The sequence below is a fragment of the Chelmon rostratus genome, chromosome 9, assembly GCF_017976325.1.
Source record: "Chelmon rostratus isolate fCheRos1 chromosome 9, fCheRos1.pri, whole genome shotgun sequence".
In the NCBI taxonomy this organism is placed as follows: Eukaryota; Metazoa; Chordata; class Actinopteri; order Chaetodontiformes; family Chaetodontidae; genus Chelmon; species Chelmon rostratus.
In genome coordinates this window covers 7334573-7358996 of record NC_055666.1, presented here as the reverse complement: position 1 = coordinate 7358996, position 24424 = coordinate 7334573, and the positions used below count along the sequence as shown (strand labels likewise).

Here is a 24424-nt window from a genome sequence, read left to right as displayed (position 1 = left end):
CAACAACATTTTGGGGAAATGTTACTTTGAGTTTTTGGTGTCTCGCCACCGAAACATGACATTTCAAACTCATACACAATCCACATTACTTAATATACCAACATAAAGTAATATTTCAGAGAAACTTTGCTATTACTGACATTATTATTGATGCTTACCTGAAAGTAAAAGAAGGCCTGACCAAACCAGTAATGCATGATGGTAGTTTGGGCGGCGTCATAATGGAGTCTCCTCCAGATGAACTGAGCCATGAGCGTCTGGATCAACAGGCAGCAGCAGAGGACTGGCAGGTTGTGAGCACGAAACAACAGTGAAACCAACAAAACCAAGCCACTGTAGATCTCCCATAATCCCCTGCTCTTCAACTTGGCATCTGCTGTGATGATCTGGGATCGCAGCAGGTCCTTGGTGCCCGTGAAGAGGATGCCCAAAACGAAGACGTAAACAAAGCGTGCCTCCACTGTTCCCCTAAAAGAGAAAGATTACAGTGTCATTTCTGAATTTGCAGTAAGCCACTATTGATTTTTCTCTACAAAACTCCCCGTTCAATATTCAAGTAATTGCGGTAAGTGACTCTGGGATGTGGATTCTGGCTGTCTTGCTGTACCTGTCCATGCGTTTCAGCAATTAAATATCCAGAGATTTTTTGGGACATGAGGAAAATGATTTAATTCAGACTTTACACGCTGAATGATAAAAGAAAAATTACTTTAATCAAATAAAGGTGACAACAAAAGCTGTAAAACAATGAACAAGAACAAAAGCAAACAACTGAACAGAACCAGAACAACAATCTTAATTAACAAAATGCAGCAGAGCAGAAATGTTTGAGCAGAGGACAGTCTACACCTAAACAGATTCATATCGTCTCTGTGATACTGACATTTTCAGGTGGATAAAGAAAATGTATCAGCATCAGTCAGAGCAGATATGAAATATGGAGTGTAAAAGCTCAAAACAATACTACATATTTTGTTGAATGGCTCATCACCATGTTTCATTCATTAACCTTAAACTACAGAAAAAGTTTCCAACTACAAACATTTCCAATTACGAGAGCCAATGATCTACAGCCGAACACACTCCAGATTCAGACCCTTTGTTAAAACGGGCTTTCAAAGTTCACTACTTAAATTAATTTCATATCCCTGCCTCCTGTTAGACAGTATTTCTCATATTTCTGTAACTCTTCACCCTTCTTTCATTGAGTATGCAGTGTGTCAATGTAGCATTAATAATTAAAGCTATGAGACTGGAAGACAGAATAACTCGTCTGAGGAAAACAGACTTTCTCACATCCATCTCTCCGTCCATTGTGCTCTCTGCATCTCTACAAGCTGAGAAACAGGTTATTACCATATTTTGGGGGGCATTTGGAGTCATACGACTTTTTTCACCTGCTACTGATGTCAAAATGATCTTTTTTGAATGCAGTACCACAGGTTGTAAATGGTAAGGATAACAGGAGTGGCAGTGAAACAGCCCAGACTACAGACTACTCTTGAAGGTCACAGACAGATTTTATAACAACTGACTAACTTGGAATGCTAAAAACTTTCATACTTTCGTCATTTATTACTGATTAGAGCCATAGACTCCCATTGTTTTCATTTGTAGAGACATACTGCTGTATTTATATCATACTGATACAGTATACTGACCAAAACACATAACCTGTAGTTATTCCTAACACAACATAATAAAGTAGTGTACAGTAAGTCACACAGGACTCCAGGTGTTCAAAAGGGGAGTCCTACCAAAAATAAAGCCACAGGATTTGAACCTCAAATCAGAATCAATAACTCAGTATGTGATAATTCACCTTTAAGCCTGTAGTGTTTTTTATTGTGCTGTAACAGGTTTGTTCATATTAGTAATAGACCAGAACAAGATAGAACTGTATTTTGAATTTTGAGTTGAGAAATACACAAAAGTACAACACTCAGTTGCCAGTTTGTTAGGTACCCCTAGCTAAAAGTACCTGTCTGATATTGGGAGGTTTATAATATCTAGTCTTCTGTTATATCCACAGATCAGGCATAAAATTATGACCACCTGCCTAATATTGTGTTGGTCCCCCTCTTGCTGCCAAAACAGCCCTGACCTGTCTGGGCATGGACTCCACATGCCGCTGAAGGTGTGTTGTGGTATCTGGCACCAAGATGTTAGCGGCAGATCCTTTAAGTCCTGTAAGTTGGGAGTTGGGCCTCCATGGATCGGACTTGTTTGTCCAACCACAGATGCTTGATTGGATTGAGATCTGGGGAATTTGGAGGCCAAGTCAATACCTCGAACTGTGCTCCTCAAACCATTCCTGGACCACTGTTGCTTTGTGGCAGGGCGCATTACCCTGCTGAGATAGGCCACAGCCATCAGGGAATATTGTTTTCATGAAAGGGTGTACATGTCTGCAACGATGCTTACGTAGGTGGCATGTGTCAAAGTAACATCCACATGGATGGCGGAACCCAAGGTTTCCCAGCAGAACATTGCACAAAGCCTTACACTGCCTCTGACGGCTTATCTTCTTCGCATAGGTGCATTCTGGTGCCATGTGTTCCCCAGGTGAGTGACAAATTGCGATGCATTCTGTTTATTCTGACACCTTTCTATCAGAACCAGCAACTTCTTTAGCAATTTGAGCTCCAGCAGCTCGTCCGTTGGATCGGACCACCCGGGCCAGCCTTCGCTCCCCACGTGCATCAATGAGCCTCGATTGAGCAGGATTTACTGCAGCGATGATGTATTAGACTGCATAACTAGACAATAAACTGGCAACTTCAGTATTAAAAAATACAGATTGGGCCATTAATTCTAAAGTTTCACAAAGACATTAAAAATTTTACAATGACATTTTTACAACACTGATTAACGAAACATGAAAGGTTTGCCAATGAAGGCCCCGCTCACCCACACAGGTGTTTTCAATTACTGTGTCTGATTACACCTCAAGTCAGCTAAAGGTAGGTGGAGCCATCCTGGGAGTAATGTGATGTCACAAAACTCCATAGACCAATGAGATAACAACCAGGTGCAACAAAACTAATTATGAATGTTGGGGACATGTTAAAACACAGTCTGTACACATGCACACACACACACACACCTGAGAGGAGGTCTAATCAGGCACCACACGTGAAAACACCTGTGTGAGTCGACTGTGGGTGTGTTAAAACCTTAAGGCTGAATTAAACTGCCATACTTTTAAAGCGAGTTCTGTAACTTTCTGCCTGTCTGGTAAGAATGCACAAAGGTCCAGTGTTTAGGATTTAGGGGCAGCTAGCGGTGATGTTGCAGATCACAACCAACAGAGTATCCCTCACCTCACCCTCCCCTTGTGTAGGAGAACCTACAGCGATGGTGATGCAACATGGCGGGCTTTGTGGAAGAGGACCGGCTCCCTCTGTAGATGCACAGAGCTTAATCTAAGGTAACAAAAACGCAGCAACTTTCAGGTGATTATACACTAATGATCATTATTATGAATATCATATTCTTCCCCAAACCCTCCACACTGGACCTGTAAATCTATACAATTTACAAACTGATGCATGTTGGCTTTTTTTCAATTACAAGTAGAATGATTTAGAAAACAATGACATACCTGTATCCAGAAGCATGGCTTACTGCTATTTTTTTTTAATTTGTCTGGTCATTTAGCTCCGGTCGGTTGGATCGAAAATTGTTTCCAGTGCACTTAACTTCTTTTTCTCCTGACAATTAATGTAATACGTTTAGAAAACAGGAGGTTTCACCCTAAATGATTAGAAGGATGTAAACTAAACAAGTGCTGAATTCATGTCAACAAGATTTAATACAGATTTAAAGATACTGTGGGCCAGTAACAGCAAGTCTGGGGCTAAAGTCTGAGGCCGCAAATATCAAAAAGAAAGAAGTTTCCATAAGGCTCTTCCCCGTCTAAAAGGCTTACTCCACAAAAATCCTTCCCCAACTATAAATAATTTATATGCTCAAAAAGTCCCAAATTGAAGCTTTAAAGGAAAAGTGCTTTCGATTATGAAGGCAATTACATTTAGTCTAATTTCCATTTCAGGCATTCAGCATATGCTCTTATCCACAGAAATTTAAATGAAAAGATTTTCCCGTCAAGTCTGCTCTTTAATTAACTTACATTCATTAATATTTGTCAAAAAGAGAGGAATGAGTAAACCAGCCTTAAAAAAACAGACAACAAAAGAGTGGTTACAGCTGTGACAATGCTAAGTTGTTTTATTCTATTTCATAATGGATGGAAGGAGAATAAAGAGCATTAAGAGCTAATGAAGTTCAGGGAGCCACTGAATTTTCAAGAAGTTACAGCCTGAGGAAAATGAGGCTTTTAATTGTATTCTCTGCAAACACGTCGAGTCATTATGAATGCCAAATGTTTTTTTATACGTTCACCTATTGACCAGCGTAGCCCAGATGTTCAGAATCGTGTCTAACATCGATTTAAAACAGCTTCTGGTAATATTTTCCAAACTGTGATGGCTAAAAACTATTTTCACTTCTAGAAAATATTCTTTTCACAATCATGACATCGGAAACACGCTTCCTCCAGAGTAAAGGGACATTTCATTTTGCAGCAGCGTGCAGTCAAAGCTGCAAAAGCACTACAGGATAATAGCTGACCCTGAAGGAGTTGAGCAAGTATTGGACATGTATTATTAATCAGTGTGTTTTATGGAAACCTGTTCCAACAGAGGAAAGGAGTAGAGTAATATGCTCCATACAGCACTATTCTTTATTATTCACAACTCCCCCAACAATGTGGCAGGGATTGTATTCATCATTATTTTATGCAAAGGAAAAGTGGAAAATCCTGGCCTGGATCTGACTTTATGCGAGGACAGTGATGGGTTTGAGCTGCCGGCCTTACTTGTTAACTAGTTTGCAAGGTAGAAAAATTGAGAGAATTACAAACTAATCTTTCTGTGGCTACGTGTTTGTGCTTAACAAAAAGTACTGTGCCATGCACTTGACGTGGCTGTCATCTTACAACCGTGCTTTACACAAAGGGAGCAGGATGGGAAACCCGTGAGATTTACATGCGGGATATTAAAAGATGCCTTCCCTCCTGAAACCTGTATATTTAACTGTGAAAGGCTGCAGCGCTAATCCACATCAGTCTGACACAATAAACATTTTCTCCAACACTGAGACATGCAAAATTCTGAATGCTGAAAGCAATCTTGTTTGCTTTGACATTTTCAGGGCAGAAAGCAAGAGTGTTCTTTGTCTGAGCAGCAAAGGCTATTTGCTGTTTATGTCATTTCCAAAACTGCAGCACCCCAAAAGTGGCTGCAGTTATTTTAAGTGTCTCCTGATTATAGTATATCACACAGCACAGCTTTCAGATGTATTCATCTTGTCCAGCCCTTACTTCAATTAGACTAGTCATTTCGCTAAGGGGGTATTACTCAATTTATGATTTCCATCGAGCTCTACAGACGAGCAGCAGGCAGCAGGATCTGCAACAATACTAAATAAGACTGCTGCAACCCCTCATGTCCACTTGTAGTGCAGTGGCTTGTAACAGGCTTAAAGTCACGATCTCCAATAGAGAGATGTAAGCAAGCTAATAGCCAGTTTAAGAAGCAGTGTACAACTATGGCAAATGCTGGGTTAATAAGGCTGCACTTGAATTTGACTCTGAAGTGTTTGTGTGTGCGCTTGGTGGCAGTATGCAAAGCATCTTGGAACTCCAGTCTTGAGGGAGTTTTTTGTTCAAATCAAGACTACAGCCAGTGCAATTGTTAAGTCATTAGTATTGATCAACAATGGTTTCGGCCCTCCTCAGATGTTCCATTGTCGTTTTGTATCGAGGAGTTCGTAAAAATTCTCCATTTGTCCTTTGGCATGCTGAAGTTAAGACCACCAAGCAAAGGCCGAGGTAACAGCAAGCTGAGTCTTATTCCAGAACAATAACAAAGAAAAGGCCAAAGTTGTGGTGATAATGGCGTTCAGCTGTGTCTTCCAGCAGAGCACATTTATCATCAAGAACAATGCCAAGAGTGCATTTTGTTATTTTTGGCATCATTTGTTAAGATTACTTGAGAACTTTAACCCTGCTCCTTTCTGGAGCGTGCCACCTGATTAATAAAGCCAGGCAGTCATTAAAGCAGATACAGTAATACTGTATCCCAAATGTATTCTTTAATCAAGGAATCAAAGTAGAGTATCCAGTCAGGTAGGTCTGCATAGAAAATGCCTCGGCCTACAACATGTCCCAAGCAGAATTATTCCCACACAGATCCTCTCTGGTATCGCTTTCATACTAAACACATAACAACTTTATCTAAGGGATGATAAATGTTTTTGAAGACCCTGAAAGCAGGACTGTCATTTTTAAAATGTGACACATTGCATTGTGGGATTGTTAGCAGAAAGCAGTGGACATGCCACGAACCCTGACCTGTATTTTAATGCACCGATCAGAATTTATCGATGTCTGGATCGAAAGAACTGACGACAGTTTGCTTCTGCTGATCAAACCACACCAACGCAGTCATGATGGAGCAGATTTTCCAGTATCTAACTCTTCATATATAATGCCGAGGCTTTTCAAGCCTTGAACTTTGATTGTTGCTCATTTAGGCATGAATATTTAATGTTATTGAGGAAAATGTTCAGAGCTGAAACAAAGATTTCAGAGGCTTTAAAGCCTCAGGGAATCCTCCACATTGCTTGGTGAGAAAACTCGACCACTCACATATTTCTGATCTTATCTGCTGCATTTTGTAATGTTAATAGAGGTAACAGCGGACAGAAAACAGTCGCCTGTCAAGCTGTGTTACAGAGGCGCCGTCTGGAAATCATGTTACCTTGGAAACAAGTGCTGGTCTTCCAGCAAGTGAATAAGAAAAGGTAAGATTACGTCCAGTCCCCTCAACATGTTTGTTCATCAATCACCTGCATTGGGCTCACACTTAGAGTAAATGAATGAGAATGAGGAGGAGCCTGCCCACTTCATCTGAGCCCCGGGAACTCTGTGGGAGAAATCTGTGCACGTCCAAGTTGCAACTATTGAAATGCCACTGGGAAAAAGTGTCAGACTTTAAAACAATGCTTACAGACAACACATCTAATTACACAACAAAGCACGAGATCAATACCTGCTCCACTGCCAGCACGTGTGGTTTTTCAGCTTTATGTTAGATTTAAAAAAAAAAACAAATCACCATCATTCTGTAACAGTAGCATGATTTAGAAAGATAAGGTACACAAAAGAGCACTGTAATGAACTATGCTTTAAAGTCAGTGGAGGATAATGATTTGTTAAATGTTACCACTGATATATTGTAAAAACACAGATTACCTTTGAAACAGGGCTCTAAAATGGTTTACCTCTTGGGTAATATAAGTGAAAACTGAATTCTGTGTGTCTGTGTCTGTGTGTGTATGTGTGTCTGTCAGTGTGTGTGCGTGTGTGTGTGTGTGGCAGGGGTTCACAGGTGTTTTGAGACGAGTTTGAATATATTTCCATTTTTAAGCGGGATCGGTATGCATGAATATTTTTAAATTGGGAACCTGCACAACAGTCCCTTTCTAGATAAAGCACTACATGATAAAATGGGTCATGTTTTGTGCAGGTGTGAAGCACATACAAACACAGATGAAACACTAACACTGTAAACACTTCTGGTGGCTTCATGTTTGGTAGAACATTTGCCATAAACTCTCATAAGGAGGACGGAGACAGCAAAGAACTTTGGCTATGATGCACACAGGCACAGACAGGCTTGGCCCTCAGCCGGCTGCTTTGATGTTGAGCTGTTTCCTTTTGGAACACTTGTTAATCTTTTATGTTACCTTGATTGTATCTTTCTTTATAGGTTTTTATAGCTCAAATCCTAATCGGTAATGTCTCAGTATCCACTTATAGAAAAATAAGTACAGGTTGGCCCTGTCAGCTGACTTTCCATCTCCGTCTATTTTTAGGTTAATTTCCGATGATGCTATGAGAAAGAGACAGAGGAAAAACTGTATCCACAGTGACATCAATTCAAGTAACTCTTTGAACTGTTTAAAGTGAGCAGTGCTGGCTGTTCTCAACCCCATTAGCCATTTTGAAAGAGGCAACAGCGCAATTAGGTAGTTGGCACAAAGGGAAAGCGAGGAGGGAACCGGACAGTTGTCAGGGGGCTTTATTCTGATAAAACACAGAGAGAGAGAGTATCCCAGGAAGACCAGACTTTAAAAAGGGTCATTATACAAAGTCATTTCTTCTTATAGTCACGTTCAGATGTGAAAGAAAAAACACAGCAGTGAAAAATGCAACATTTGTGTCTTTCTGATTTCAGAGAAAGCGAATCTGCTGTGATGTTGTGTCTAAAATAAATTCCAGGTTGTTCAGAAATACTAAACCATGAAAATCAGACCCGTGGGAAACATGCTTTGATTACAACATTTCAGCAGTTGGAGGCTACACTGTAATTACACAAATAAGGCTTCTCTTTGCCCAGCAATCAAAATATAGCACCTGGGACGGAGAGCATGTTATAAGGCCCCAGACTCAAGTTTGTCTTGCTTTATAAGGAACTCTGCCAAGGAATTCACAGCGCGGACAAAGTCTAAAATACATCCTTGAGGCAGAGCACCATAATGATCAACTTGTTGAGGTCTGAAGAAAAGGATGAAGGACCGGGTCAACTGTCAACCTTGTCAATCATACAGTTCGTCAAAAGGAGCCGGGGTCCCTGAGTGGCTTTAGTCAGGTGTCTTTGTATGGGTAAGGGTGAGAGGCTGAGCTTTTAATTAGGTGAGCGAGTAGGAGAGACTGCCAAGGAGAACAGGAAAGGTTAGGGAAGGCCAGGTACTGGTATTAGATGAAGGGAGGTCGGGAAAACTAGACAGGAGAACTGTGTGCAGCCCTGCACACTCATTATTTTCTGACGGGGGTTAGTAGCAGATAACTCTGTGCCAAGCTACAGTCTGCAGAATGAAAAATGACCACACTTAGGCAAGCAAGATTGTCGATTTCCCCTGTTTTTGAACAATGCTAATACAACTATTACATAGATTGTGCTAAAGGATTACATGTATACAGTGTAAAGAGGCATCAATCTTAAAGAATACTTATATATTTTGAGGCAAACATTAAACAAGATTTTTCATTATTCAGGTTCAAGGACGCACCTGACGCACTAAAACGCACTGGGCACTGAAGGGTTGAGCATCATATACTGTGCAAAAAGAATGTGATTATGAACCTAATATGCTTGATTAAGGTTTGAGGGTCTAGGAGAGGACATTCTTACCCTCAGGAACATACCGCAGGGGTCTCAATGCATCTGCAGGTTTAAGAAGTCCAAACTCTTCTCAAGATTTATCTTTCAATGACAGCAAAAGGAACTCAGGAGCAATTTAAAAATCGAGATAAAAAGCTGGAAAAACCTTCTTATCAGTAGGCAGTACAGTAGCTAGTAAACTGTCTTCTCTCAGGGTCCACAGCCATGCTAGCTGCTCTGTGAGGCTGCACTCGGGCACACTGGTGCTTTGGGCTAAATGCTTAGTTCGGCATGCTAACATGACAACGGTAACATGCTTCACAGGTATAATATCCATGTTTAGTTTAGCGTGTTAGCATGCTTATTGCTTGCATGTGCTTAAGCCACACCACTTACATGGCTAAAAATACACATAATTTGTGAAAGACCTGTAATAATTATCTCTAACGGTGTAAAACGGAGTTACAATTCCTGATTTCAAAACTCTTTTTCCGGCCTGTACTGTATATTGCATATCTTGAGACCTGAGACTGCAGTTTCTACAAACGTCCAAACCTTCCAACTACTTACATTTTTATTACTCCACAATAGAGAGAAATGCACGATTTTGTATTTCAATCATGGAAGCTTAAAAAAAACTAATTTTCAAGGCAAATGAAAAGCAAATTTACAAAACTATTATTCCAATATTCCACATGGTGATATATTGCCTCTTCATTTTCCCTGTTCAATCTGCACTCTAATTAGCTAGCTTACTTCTCTGTGTTGTGAAAATGTGACTATATCAGTTTCATCGGTAACAGAGGACGGGAGGGCTGGGTGGTGTTGTGGCTGTGCCAGGGACTTGTACTGGAGGAGAAAAGAACTGTTGATACCACTGCAATTTTTACTGAGTGCCAAATTAAATCAACAGCCATAGACTGCGCTACTCCTCTTTCAATGCAATTCATTTAATGTAAGACACTCTCTGACTTTTTTCAGGACTTGATGGTACACTGGGTTGGGGAGATTTCCTGTAGGTAGATGCAAGGCGAAAAAAAAGAAACAAGTGTACAGCAGTTCATTATCACAATTTTAAGGGATGGGGGTCTGATTGTTTCTCCCAAATGACGTGCAGCACTGCAGCCTGCACACTCAGCTGCATCAGAGCACAAATCAACAGAGAACAGCAATTTGCCAACTGTTACATTGAATGAAAACATGCTCATTGGGTGCACAAAAAACTTACTTGGACGTAGCTTGACCAGAGTGATGCCAGGGAAACGAGACGTTGCCGACAGCTGCCCGGTAGCTGTAGACACCCAGAAGTCCGAGGGCGAGGGCAACCTTGGACACCCATGAGCACCGTCTTTGAACCAAGAGGTAGATAAGAACCAAACAGAAAGCAGCCAGCAGGGAGAGGACTGTCCTGTGTTCAGAACTAGAAAAAGACAACAAACAGACCAACAGTAAAGAAAACACTTCCACGTTCTTTACATTTTGAAACTGATACTCATTTAACACATATTTGCAGTGCATACTGTACGTGTTCCAGTGTTTTCCTTATTTTATCTTTAAGAATAATGTCAAAAAATGAATTCAGTGATTTAATTAATTGAAAAAAGAAAGCTTAAACCTTGAAGTCGACTATTTACTGAGCAATGGAGAACATTCTGGCCAGACCAACGCTGTCAGTCATATCCTCCAGCAGCAGTTTAAACTTTAAAGAGGCACGAATCTTCAATTGTTCACTGGATTTAAGGCTATACAGTTTGAAATTACACCGCACCGAGCGCAGACAGGAAATAAGACCTCAAAGGACATATCAAAGTTGGACAGACGGCATGTATTTAGCTGTTAGCTGGATCAGACAGCAGTGGAAGTTGGGCGCTCTGAGACAAGATGAGGCGTAACGCTGCCTAGATCTCATTATCCAAGCAACAAGCAGAGCAGGTAGGAAGAAAGGGCAACGCCGGACAGGGAAAAGGTCAGAATCCACATTTCTATTCCACAATGTGATGCATGTTAAAGAACAAACCATAATCCCCTGCCCTGTGCTGTTGGCAGAATATTAATGGCTCTGAAACAGTCACAGTTTTACTGAGAAATGACAGTTTTTCTACAGCCTGAGCAATCACAGACGGCTATTTTCCCGTCTTTACTCTTTAAAAAAAAAAAATGCTTAGCAGAGGGTCCTGTCAGCTTCTCAGCCAGAAAAACACATTTTAAAGTGATTCAGTGTTATACGAAAAGCCTTGTATAGTGTTAAGACCCCATACATTAAATGTCTGTAATGACCAAATCATTCAGGACTTATTTTGTTATCAAGTGTAATTTTCCTGCATATTACAATCAACCTGCCTCGTCTACTTCAGCAGGAGATTTAGTATATTTCCCCAAATGGCTTTCAATAACCACCACAGAACAGGAATGAACCTGTTACGGTGATCTGCTATTTTTCTGTGTCGGTGGAGAGACAAATGGAGATTGAACACCTTGTCTCTGCATTGCATTCAAGCCTACTGAGGTTATTGTCTTTTGGTATGTGGACAACTTGACATCTTTGTGTTTTTATAGTGCATTTATCCCCCTGTGACTGCTGAACGTCAGTATTTAACCAGTGAAAAAAGCCTATTCACATTAAAACCTCTCACCCTCAACTGGAGCTGTGCTGAAAAGAAGTTCTTGTAATGTCCTGTCACCTACATGTTCCCACGTATCCACATAAAAAAGAAAAATATACTATACACTACAACACAAGACTAATAGTCCTCAGCTCTGCTAGCAGCACCATTGGTCATTACTGCTGTTGGACAGAACAAACAAGATTTCACTGTTCTTGGAGCCTGTGAAATTTGTAAAGGTTGGCTTTGGTAACAAGAGAAAGACATGGAGTCAGTGCACTCAAAGGGACTTATGCGCGCATTTAACAGATTGTCTATCAAATGTTCTTTCAGACTTCTGAACTTCGATGTAATCACTGAACATACTCGGCTCTTTTGTGTTATTTAATAGGGAACTCCAAAGACTTCAGAGAAACTAAAGACGAAGACAAACCAGTCTCTCTTTTTGCTATTCACAGAGTGATGCATCTTTTCCTCGGGGAACAATGGTGCCAAGATAATTCTGAATCAACCAGGTAGCTGTTGCTGTTAACACTATCTCTTTGCTTCGCTGCCTTGTTGAGTTAAAGAAGTCTGGCTAACGGATGCTACTTGGCTAATCTCTGCTCTCTGATCACATCCAAAACCAGTAATCATATATAATCATAACAGATGTCAGGCACAAGACATTTTAACTTCATCTATATCACATGCTGATTCCGAACTGTTTTTAAATACTATGCCTCACAAATGAACAGTTCAGAAATGAAAATGTCTCATTGCTTTTGAAGATTAAAAAACATCTATAATGGAGCATGTTGAATGCTACTTGTAATGTTTCCCTTCATATATAAACACTGTTCTGTGTATGTAAACTTTGTGTCCGTGCTGCTCAGACTGTGTATGTTTTCTTTATAAGGAGACTCTGATCTCAGTGAGAGTGCCTGTTTAAATAAAGGATGAAATAAACTAAACTACCAGCAGCCGGCTACAAGGCTGAGGGCATGTGATTTGGTGAGAGGCAGAAGTGTGGAGAGGTGACAACACCACTGTTATGGCAAGTGACATGAGTCGCTGCCGAAAACGCCAGTGTGAAGGCAGCCCTTTGAAAATTAGCACTTCAAAATAAAAATGTCCATAAATAAATGTATGAAATAATAATGATATAATAACATTTCATAATGTAGAGTTTTTATATTCAATTAATTTCATCTTCACCTTTTTCTGTATTGATTCATGTTATTATTAATTAATTTTGGACATTTTGGAGTTGCACCGTTTGTGAACCTTGTTGCTTTTTGCCTTGTATAGCACCTCATGCAATATTTATCATTTTAGAAACCCTACCTGTTAAGCCAATGTCCCACGTCAGGAAGATGAGCCCACTGCACCCCGGTCTGGTTGAGGGAGCGCAGCAGTCGGCAGCAGAGCAGAGTGAAGGGCGGCGTGGCTAACGCTAGCCACTTCTCTGAGCAAATCTCTGCCTTGGGGTGAGCAGAGGGATGACACTCTTTGGAAGGGAGGATATGCTCTTCCTCATCCCCAGCGCCTCTCTGCTCTCTGAAGTACTTGCGGCAAACATCCTGGAAGACGGCGAGGCATAGGGTGTTGAGCAGAAAGTACCAGGTCTGGTGCTCTTCCTCTACAAAGCTGCTGGCCGCCAAGCTGAGAGTGTGTCCGACCGTGCCGGCCAGCAGCAAAACATCCAGCTCTGACAGCGACCACTCGCTGCCACTGCTCCTCAATGGAGACTACGAAAGAAAACAAAAGTGCAAGAAGCATTAAGGCAAAGAGTAAAAAATGTCTTTGTGTGGTTACACAGTCATGTTATATGTTCATTCTCTGGCTCCTGTCTGTTTATCTGCTTCTCAGCTGGGAACCTCAAAGATCAAAGAACAGATTTTCATGAGATTTTGCAGACAGATCGGTCTGGGGCCTCGAAGCAGATGATAACGTTTCGGTAGGGATCGCGAGTTGATTATCATGTTTGTAGCCAAAAGTACAAAAGTAACACTGCCCAAATTCAAAATCTTAAGGAGTACCTTTGCTCTGTCACTAAATCTATTTAACTTGAGACAATTTTAACAAATGGGGCGAGAGATTGCAAAGTCCACAACCAGACAAGCCTGACTAGACAATCTATTTTCACCTTGCCCACCTCTGTACTGTGGATCCACTGGCAGGTCTAATTGTTAAACACAGTGGGATAATTATTTGGATGAAACCACTGCTTGGGTGATTCACACTAATCTACTTCAATATTGAAAAGCCTCATCAAGTGACAGTCATTAAATGAACCATGTACTTCATAATGAAACTGTTCAATTTGCAACCACTTACACCTGCTCTATTATCTCAACCCTGATCATTCAAAGTCCAAAAGAGAAAACTGTGTCTACCACTGCACAAACTGTTCACATCCAAATGCCAGCAAAGAAACACGATACAGACTGCTGTTTTTTTTTTTTTTTGCTAAGACACAAGATCCAGTCAGTCATCACATTCCACACTGTGTATTGAGGCCATTTAGCGCAGCAGACAGCGACCGTGAGCTGTCATTCATAAATTGTAGTCGGTCACTTGTGGATGCTTCCATCGCATTCTTAAAATTGATGTTTGGCCAATCACATACTTGTATGCAAATTATTTTGCTCCGTGCTGACAGCGTACTGCCATGCAAAGCAAGTTCAAATAAAGTTCAGCCAAGCTCTTAGTTCAGCAGTAATATTTTAGCCCAACAAACAACCACCAAGTGCAGACGTGCATCTCAGCCTGTGTTCACCTCCTGGACAAAGGGAGGCTGAGTCTGTGCATACAGTACATTGCCTGCAGGCTACAGCACCAAATCACTGTGGGACTGGGCTGTTTCATACTTGTTTTCTCCTTACAAAACTACAGGCTATTATTGTGGACAGCTTTTATACATATGCCTGTTTACCTTATATAAAATTCTGTGACATTAAAGATTCACTTCTGGTTGTTGTGTTTTTGAAAATAAAAAAAAAAATACACTCAATGGTGTCAAACGTAGGGTCTACAGTTTCTAGGTTGCATGCATTTTCATATAATGTCAGTATCTAGGTTGTTCATAATTTTTGTTTCCAAGTTTTAATGAATGTCTCTCAGATTAAATACCCTGTATGATATTAAATTCCCCCGAAATATAGCTTTCTATCCTACACTTGTTTGAAGGTTGAGCCAGGCATTTGGTTAAGCGGGGTCTCTGCCCCTTCATTCTGTACAGCAATCCGAACTGTCTTTGCATGACTGGGAAAAGGATTAATGTCCTGCATGCCTACAACTTCTTTGTTTTTGAGATTAGACCTGTCATGGCCCAAAGGGAGCTGTAATGTTTTCCCGGCTCCAGTGCTCCCTGTTCAAGTCTGTCTCTCCTCCAGTGGTTAGCAAATTGTGAAATCTCAAAATCAGCAATTCCTCATGTTTTTCCTTCACGAACAAGTGGTTTGCATACTCATCTGTGTTCATGGCATTGTAGATGGAATGCAAACAAGAGAGAAGTATTATGGAAAAAAATGAGGAAGCATCAGCATTTATATACAATTTCCCTTTCTATATGATTCCATGCCTTAGCAATGTATCAAAAATATCTGATTCAAATTAGCATTCATCAAAGTTAAGGGAACGACCAGAGTAGATTCATGAGAAAAAGATGTAAAAAGATAAATGTCACCTGAATATAAAAAGTGAGTACATACCTCACTCACATCCTTTAAGATTCAAAATGACACTGGCAAAATTTCTATTCTGGTATTATCAGATCTCACTGTCGCTTGTGACGCAGCTGATCACACCTCATTATTGGACAGGTCTGAAAACTGGATTGGGCTGTGAAGGCACTGTTCCGAACTGGTTCATGTGCAACTTGCAAGAGAGGAAATATTCTGTCACCATTGGTTATCTTATTTTCAAGCAGGTCAGCATGACCTGCGGATTACCACAAGGATCGATACTTGGCCCCCTTCTGTTCGATCCACACATGCTGCTGTTAAGCCAGCAACTTCAGCTTTTCCAAAATGCAGCTGCCAGACTTCTAAGCAACATAGTACACCCAGCTCTTTGCACTGGGTACCAGTACAGTCAGTTTCAAAACAGTGCCCGTGATCAATATTCACTAACTGGGCGAAGACCAAGTTGGGTTTCTGACATGATTTCTCCGTAAGAAACTTCCACAACTCTCAGGTCTTGTGACTCAGGACTCCCGACTGTTCCAATCAACAGGGAAAATTTTATGTTCATGTCATTTTTAAACTTTTTGTACAAATTAAACCGATAGATGTAATGTATTAATTTATGGTCTAAAGGCACTGGCAGGTGGATTAGCTGTTCCCCTTGTTTCTCGTCTTTGTGCTAAGCTAAACAGATTCTGGCTGTCGCTTTCTATTTCACGAAGGGATATGAGGGATACTGATCTTGTCATCTACCTCTCCAACAGAAAGCAAATAAATGTGAAGCTAGTCCTGTCAGCTGACTCTACTACTGACAGGCCATTGAACCCGACTTTCTATCATGGAGTTGTGAAATACTCTTTCCCACTCAGCCCTTTGGACTTTCCAGCTTCCTCACAAGAGAAAGAAACATTCACTCAGGACGCAAAAAGAAAGCTTATTAAACTGTTATACTGTAGACTCCTTACAGACGCACTTAAAACATTTGTTAAAGGGGTCTTCATCCTCTTGTAATATTGCTGGTATTTTGCACTTGGCATTTTTCTGTACTCTAATTTAAATTCTAAATATTCTACAACTTGTCACCTCCTTTATAGACACTACTTTTTTAAATAAAGTACATTCACCTTTAGGTCATTAATATTCACTCAACTGGAATTCTAATCACAGTTTTGTTGGAGTAGTGAGATAGTAAGTGTGCTTAATCTTCCAGTTTTTCTCCGTCTTGCAGAGAAACTAATCAGGATACCGCTAATAAAGGTTTTGGATGCCGCCCATAATGCAGTCATTTGTCAAGCCAAACCAGGCGCAGCTTTGCACTTAGATCCAAACTGATTCCAGTGATAAAATAATATAACAAGACTTTACCTGACTTTAGATCATTTCTGACCCTTGTCATATTTCATTTTGGAACTTTGTTGCACAATATTTTCCTAACTTCTTCTCCTTAATGGCAACTGAAGCTGCATTTTTGCAAATTGAAAAGTTGCTGAGAACTGTACAGACAGATGCCAAATTGGCAAAAGCAGAAGCCTTTTCGAAAAGTCAAAGAGGACTTCCTGCAAATTCATGACCGATACTAATATGATGTAAAAATAACAGTTTTATTATCTAATCTCAATATCAAAACGAGTTTGTCATTAATGACTTAGAGGACACAGATTCTACTAATTGCATTTCCTTACACAGGTTATTACAGAGATAAAGATTTTGGCCATAAAGATGGGCCATGATTGTAAATTTTTAATCACCTTTTTGAAACAAGATGTAAATGCAACATATGGAACAAATAATATAACATCCATTTATTGCTTTCAGAGTAATCAATAACATTTTAAAATTGATTCCAGCATCAACTGCAAGTCAATGTAAGGAAGCTGAAATGCTACCTAAGTTTTACGGTATATGATCCTTCTAAGACTACTAAATTTTTTAGTTCAAAATATATCTTCAGCAGGATTCAGCTTTTATATACAGCTGGAGTTTATCACCCATAAGTATACGCTGTTAAGACCTTTGATAGCTTGTATCACGTAAATTGTGTGGCGGGAACCGTCCGCCAATCAGGATCCAGCACTGCCATTCCCCTGTATGTTTTTTCATATTATTCATATTCTTTTAAGATATAGTCCCATGTGTTTATTGCTTTACTTCCTTGACACGAATCATTTATGGAAAACACAGACAGTATCACTGAAACACCACCAGTTTGATGACTGGTTCATATAAGTAATTTATCAAGTGCTCCTTCAAAACATTATCTGGTTCCAGCTTCTAAAATGTGAGGATTTGCTACTTGTAAATTAAATATCTTTGGGATTTGGTGTGTGGAATTTTCTCTAGTATTTTAAAGAATAATAATGATTGCAAGTTAAATAAAGAAATAACTTTTTTTGTGGTTATCGTGTCATTCACAGAGACAAAAAAAAAGTGAAATCCAAATCTTTCTAAATACTTTGAGTTTATTGTGCACACTGTAAAAGTTTGATGCATTCATTGGCTAAGTTTGCTTCCTGGCTGACAGTTTTACCTTTCTGGCCAAAGTCTGGTGACTTCTCAAGAATCTGCTGCTGGATGAGGAAGCACATTTCTCTTTCCAAGTCCAATCATTACCTGCCAACTGAGCTATGTGCACATTTTCTTTGACATCTGTGTGACACTGGAACTCAAAGAAAATATTCCAGAGGCTTTTCAAGGAAGGCCAATCTACAGCAGATTTTCTCTGCACGCTCCAGTGTATAGATTTGGAAGATGATTTCTTCACCCAAACCTAATGGCCCGAGTGGATTTCTACTGAATTCTTTTTTGCCGTATCAGCACTTTCTCAAAGTTCCCAGAGGGGAAATGAGATGTAACCTTTACAGATAAATTATAATGAGCAAAGAGGTGCAGCAGCGATGAGGACTCATCTTTTAGGCCAATTTAAACAAACACTTAAGACTGAAAGCTTCCATCTTCTGAATAACGACTCCCGCTATCTCTGATTGATTGCTCACATTTAGAAGAGCAATCTTCACATTGCTGGTAATCACTTCTTTTTGTTGAAGTAAATTTCAACATAGCTGCTACAGAGAGAAGACAAAATACGTAACAATACCTTCTAAGTATACTTTGTCTGTGTGTTTCAGTTGTTGACTGCTGGACCTCTTTGTCCATCAGCTTCTGGGTTTAATGGTACCACACATGTTCAATGACTGTTCCCTTGACATGTTAAGTCATTTTTCTGGTTATTTGACAGGCGCACTGCCTTTCTGGGTGCACGTGGCAATGGTACAATGTGCTAATTCACTTATTAGTTGGACAACTTACACATACAAATACTGTAATAGTCTGTTTTACAGCTGACAAATGCTAAAAACTAAGCCATTCATTATAATATGACCTACTTTTGTGAGAGTAATAGTGATTACATTACAACTGTGCTTAAGTCATTTTTAAGGATGTTTTTACAGAATTTTGTCTTTCCCATTCAGTTAAAGGATAATCCTCATGTAAATTAATCAATGTATTTTTTTTAAGTGTTTGTAATGTCAGACCCTTCTTCTGTCTGTTGTACTAAAGTCTGCTCTATTTACAGAGTTCATAAGGCGCCACTGTTTTCAAAGAGCAGCAGACATTTTGATGATTTTGGCACAGTGGCTGTAATTGCAGATCACCCGCTGACACCCGCTGCTTCAAAAAGACATGTGCCAATGGACAATCATTACAAAAAAAGACAGAAAACAAATGGTTATGCTGGAGTTTACAAGAATTTGAACTATTGCGTCCGATAAGAATGAAAACACCTCAAAAACCTGCATCGCAAAATTATTATCATGCAATTCATGTATGTGGGGACCTGGCAGGAAGTCAGCTGACAAAGAAAATCTACACTCCACTGCCAGTTTATCAGGTACACCTAGCTAATAAATAACACGGTCTAATAGAACAGTCCTGTAACAAACCTTTGAGAAGGTTGTAATGTTCAGGTTTTGTTGAAACTGTTTTAGAGGTGTTGATTCAACTTTATATCATTTTACAGGGAGGTGTTTCTGTTATATAGACATTAGGGTGGACAAAATAATAACAACAGGTAATATAAGTTTCATATTTACTTTGATAATGTTGAATCAACACTTCTAACACTTCAATAAAAAGTGAACATCATTCCTTTCATGAGGGTAAAATATGTTGCACAAGTATTGTATTCGAGTGCATTAGTTTGAGCAAGGTGTACCTAATAAACTGGCAACTACATCACAGGGTCCACAGAAGCCTGAAACTATTTTGGCGTATGTGCCCAGAATGGAATGAATCGGCTGCCATCTTAAAGCACCATATCTAGTTCTCTTAATACATCCATGGTCTACTGCTGGTCTGACTGACAGAATACTAAACAGCACATCTATTCAATTTTCTACCATGACTTTATAATGCAGCTATTACTCATAGTTGATAGGACTATTTTTGCTTTGTCCATCATGCCACACGAGGATAAAACCTCTATTTGCAATAAACGGGCAAAACAAAACTTCCTCTTATGTCGAGTGGAAGCACCATCCAGCTGGAGGCACACGATGATCTCTAACAGATTCACTTCTGCTACTCAGGAGCATTTTTGTTTAGGGTGCAGTGATTGTGGGTTTTAAGGTGGTGTTAAAAATAGTCCACTACACATGCTATTTGAATGATGGATTATGTTCATCAGTGCGGCAGCGTCTTTCAGAAATGTGACCTGATATTAATGGATATCGTGTTCACAATGGGAGCCTGTGACTCCTGGGACACAACGTAAACCTGCAGCACGAGAGACCGTCGCAGCCTCTGTAACACATTCAACTCACAATCACTGCGCTGACTGATAAAAAGAGTATACTTTATTCCACGTGTCTACATTAAACAATATCATCTTTTATGTGTCAATATAAAGTTATGTCACTGCATTAAAATGTCAGCATTAAAGCTACTCCCTACTGTACTCATTACCGTCCCATTTCCCTGTGCAACACTGTAGAACAATTAAGGCGGCTCATTGGAATCCTGCATGAAAAACACACGACAAGGTGTGCATGCAGCCAAGCACTATTTGATTAATATAAATGGTGCCCAAAGTCTCAAATCGACTAAGAGGCACTCACTACTAAATCTACTAAAACTTTTTCTCAGGCCTTTGTTTCACAGTACAGGAACATTCAAGTGATTTAAGGCGGCGTTATTAAAGACTTTGCTAACTTAGCTAAATCATAAAGTGGGGGTACAATAGACAAGACCGTGCCATCCCCCCTGAGCCTCAGTAGATTTAGTGGAGTTCTCTCTCAAATAAATTCTGATAGTCTCATAGGTAATGTTGCTCTAAACGCAGGAAGTGAAATATTAAAACATAAGAGTAAAAATCGATCTTTTAAACAGCAGCGAGGTAGCTTTCCATCCACAGACTTGTATATTCACAAACATTAGATCTTTTTCCCCATCTGTTAAATATAGTTTGTAAAGCGATCACAGACCACCTGACCTGTTAAAAAGTTAGGTTGCATATTAATGCATTGCGTGCAGCTTTCTGTACGTAAGCAAAGCGCATGTGTATAACACCTACGAGGGCAAACATCTACCACAATCTGTATCCGTGTTTGGCCGGTATATTTAGGTGCACAAACTCACCTTCCCGTGAATCCTGGATCCCAGGGGGAGTCGCCGTGTTGCCATAGAGACCAGAATACAAAACATTGCAGAGGAGAAGGCAACAGCAGCAAACACGAGACCCCAGGAGAGGCTGCAGAAGTAACAGGAGCTCTCGGCAGATGTGCACACCAAGACGTGCACTGAGGCGAGCAGCAGGCACAAGAGGTAGAAAGGGAGGGAGAGCAGGGCTGAGAGGACTGGGAGGTCCACGGCTGCTTCACCACTGAGGGCTTCAGGCATCGCCAGCAGTAAGACCAACAGGAGCTTGAGGGCCAGGCCAGGGGGGGAGAATGGGGAGAGAAGGGGAGATAAAGTTTGAAGGACTTTTTCTTTAACTCATACAACCACAGACACCTTTGGTAACGTAGCTTGATCGGGATATGTAAACAGTGGAGACCACACTCCTTAATATTGGCAGCATGGCAGTAAATGTCTTTCTTCTTTCTTCTTTTTCTGCTCAATTTATGTTTGACAATTACGCTGTTCAAAGCATTTCCTCCATCACAAGAAAGCTTTCAAATGTAGGCATGGTTCTTTTGTTCCTTCACACCTGTGACAAAACACTGACCTACCAGCAACACCTATTAGCCTTTAGAGAATGAAATTCTCCTGCTTACCTGAAACACAAACACCATGCCGGCGATCATGGAGTACATATCGTACTTGCCCAGCTGTTTGCTGAGGGCCGAGCTCATGGCAGCCAGGGCCTCCAGATACTGCTTCAGGACCTTTTTGCCCATGTTGGTCAGCACCTCAGAGGTGTTGCCCTCCAGGTAGAGCTTCATCCAGCTCCCATGAGCCTTTTCTGCCACACGGAACTGCTCAAAGCCTGCCTCTAGATTGAACAGAAGTGGGTAGGGAGACACAGATATCAATAATTGGGATGTTTTAAGTGCAACTTTCAAGTGACCGTTAATTGGGACATTGATGTTTGCTGTCAGGTACTCAAAGACTTCTAAAATGTTGTGAAACATGTTGTTCTTGTTGGAACTGCAACAGCTATTTAATTCATATACATTTGTCAAAGTGAGGAGGACATTTGCAGCATCTCATTAATAATCTTTTTGGGTTTTCTGCTGCAGTGTCACATTCATTTTGCTCTGTTTGTTTATCACCAAATACCATTTGATGCATGAGGACAATTAAACTTATTTATGAAGCCAAACAATCTGTGATTTCCTATTATGTAACTTCAACCTCTGTCTGCAGTCTGCCTCCAAACTGAATGCAGTGTTTTCAGTATTACAAGTGAACACTGCTGTCAATTGGTGGAATTATTTCCTTGCATATAACAACAATCTGTCACCATATTGTGACATATTAACAACGTTACAACCACGGTTGGAGCCACTGGCAGAAAAGCTCATTTTTTTACTATTAGCTGATTTAAAAACAAACTGAACCATGAGAAAAGCGAAGAAAAGTTAAGGTTGTCTGGAGTACTTTGCCTCACTTTGGAAAAAGCTTCCTCAGACTGCTGCCTGTCCTGCTGTAGCTCATTGTAAAGAAAATACAGGTATTTTCTAACTATTTGTTTCCTTATGAATGAGAGTTCACTAATCCTATTTATGACTTCATAAATCATTTCGATGCATGTTGGATGATTTAAATGGGAAATATCAGTTAATTTAAAATGTCAGTATTTCACTTTTCTGTTTCCTGTGTTGATAATGTTCCTTAGAGTGTGTCCGAGGCGAAAACCATTTGGTCCTAAAAAAAGTAAGGTATTATTTGTCAGGGTTCTAACGATGACAAGCTATGACTCATTCACATGTTTACTCAAAGCAGATGAAATGATGCCTGTTTTCATTTTACTTCTGTGCTTTAGGAGCCTGTTCAAGGACAAAGCAATGTGGAGGTTTGATTTGTTGTATACATGACTGAAACACACACACACACACACACACACACACACACACACACACACACTCCTAAAAACAATATTTTTGCAGTATAACACCTATCTCAGCAGCATAGGCATGGGGGTGATAAATAGTGACTGTGGCTTTGCCAGACAGAGGGGTTGGTAGAAATATTAGAACCTTAAGCCACAGGCATGAATCATACAATATCGATGGCCCTGGCCATGTTTCATCTGTCTAAAAGTACGGGGACTGGTTAATGGCCCTCCAAGATGCCTGAGGTTAGAATCACAAGGAAAACATAATATGAAGATTGATACAAGGGAGACAGTGATGGATTTACAAATGAGTTTTATGGGGCATTTCAAATTTAGCAGCTATTTCACTGTGTAAAGTTTTTAACTGGGCCTTGGATATCAGACAACATGCAGACACATGGGACTCTGCAATTCTAACATTAATTCATAAAAAAGGTAAAGCACCATGTTGTCCAATATCTTTGTGAAATGTGGATCATAAATTACTTCCATTGGTTTTTGCAAATAGACTGAAAACTGCTATCCCAAACATCAGAAAGTTTGATCAGTCAGGTTTTGCCTCTAACATCCAGGACACACTGCTTACCTCTACCTGTGTGTGACGGCTAGGACAGCACTGCTGCTGCAGAGCTGGCACTGCCAGAACTATGCTTTTACATTGAGTTTGCCTTTGATAATCAATGACAGAATGTTTGATTTCATGTCATTAGAAATTTAACTGATATTTACGATGAATTTTGTCCAATCATGTGTTCACAAAGTGGTGAACCTCGCTCCATCCTTGCTTGTGAACGACTGAGCCTTTCCAGGATGCTCCTTTCATACCCAATCATGATACTCTCACCTGTTACCAATCAACCTGTTTACCTGTGGAATGATTCAAACAGGTGTTTTTGGAGCGTTCCACAACTTTCCCAGTCTTTTGTTGCTCCTGTCCCAACTTGTTTGAAGCATGTTGCTGCATCAAATCCAGATTAAGCAGATATTTACAAAAATCCATTCAGCTAATTAGGTCAAACATTGAATATATTGTCTTTGTACTGTTCATAGTTGAGTCCATGTCAAAAAGAATTTGCAAATTATCACATTCTGTTTCATGTTTTTAGCTCAGACAGAGCAAGGCTGAGAAGCATGTGCCCAAAGCGTGAATGATCCACCTCCATGCTCAACAGTCGGAGAGCTGTTCCTTTCATGAAATTCATTCAAACATATGTTTGCTCAGTATGGCCAAAAAGTTTTGTTTTAACTCCATCAGTCCACAGGACGTGTGTCCAAGATGTTCATTGCAAACTTCTGACTCTGTGGTGAGGACACAGGAACGGTTTTCCTCCATGGAGCTCATATTTGTGCAGGTGTCGCTGCACAGTA

At 40.2% G+C, this 24424-nt stretch overlaps 1 protein-coding gene across 1 annotated transcript in view; it reads right to left on the bottom strand.

The window, feature by feature from the left end:
- The window catches only part of pigg (phosphatidylinositol glycan anchor biosynthesis class G), a 60108-nt gene that overhangs the window by 13378 nt on the left and 22306 nt on the right, over positions 1-24424 (bottom strand). Inside the window, exons 7-11 of the mRNA XM_041944096.1 lie at positions 21774-21991; positions 21136-21420; positions 13160-13563; positions 10459-10650; positions 159-468 (exon numbers count right to left, since the gene is read on the bottom strand). Of these exons, the coding sequence (XP_041800030.1) occupies positions 159-468; positions 10459-10650; positions 13160-13563; positions 21136-21420; positions 21774-21991 (1409 nt within the window). The remainder of the gene's footprint in view (positions 1-158; positions 469-10458; positions 10651-13159; positions 13564-21135; positions 21421-21773; positions 21992-24424) is intronic.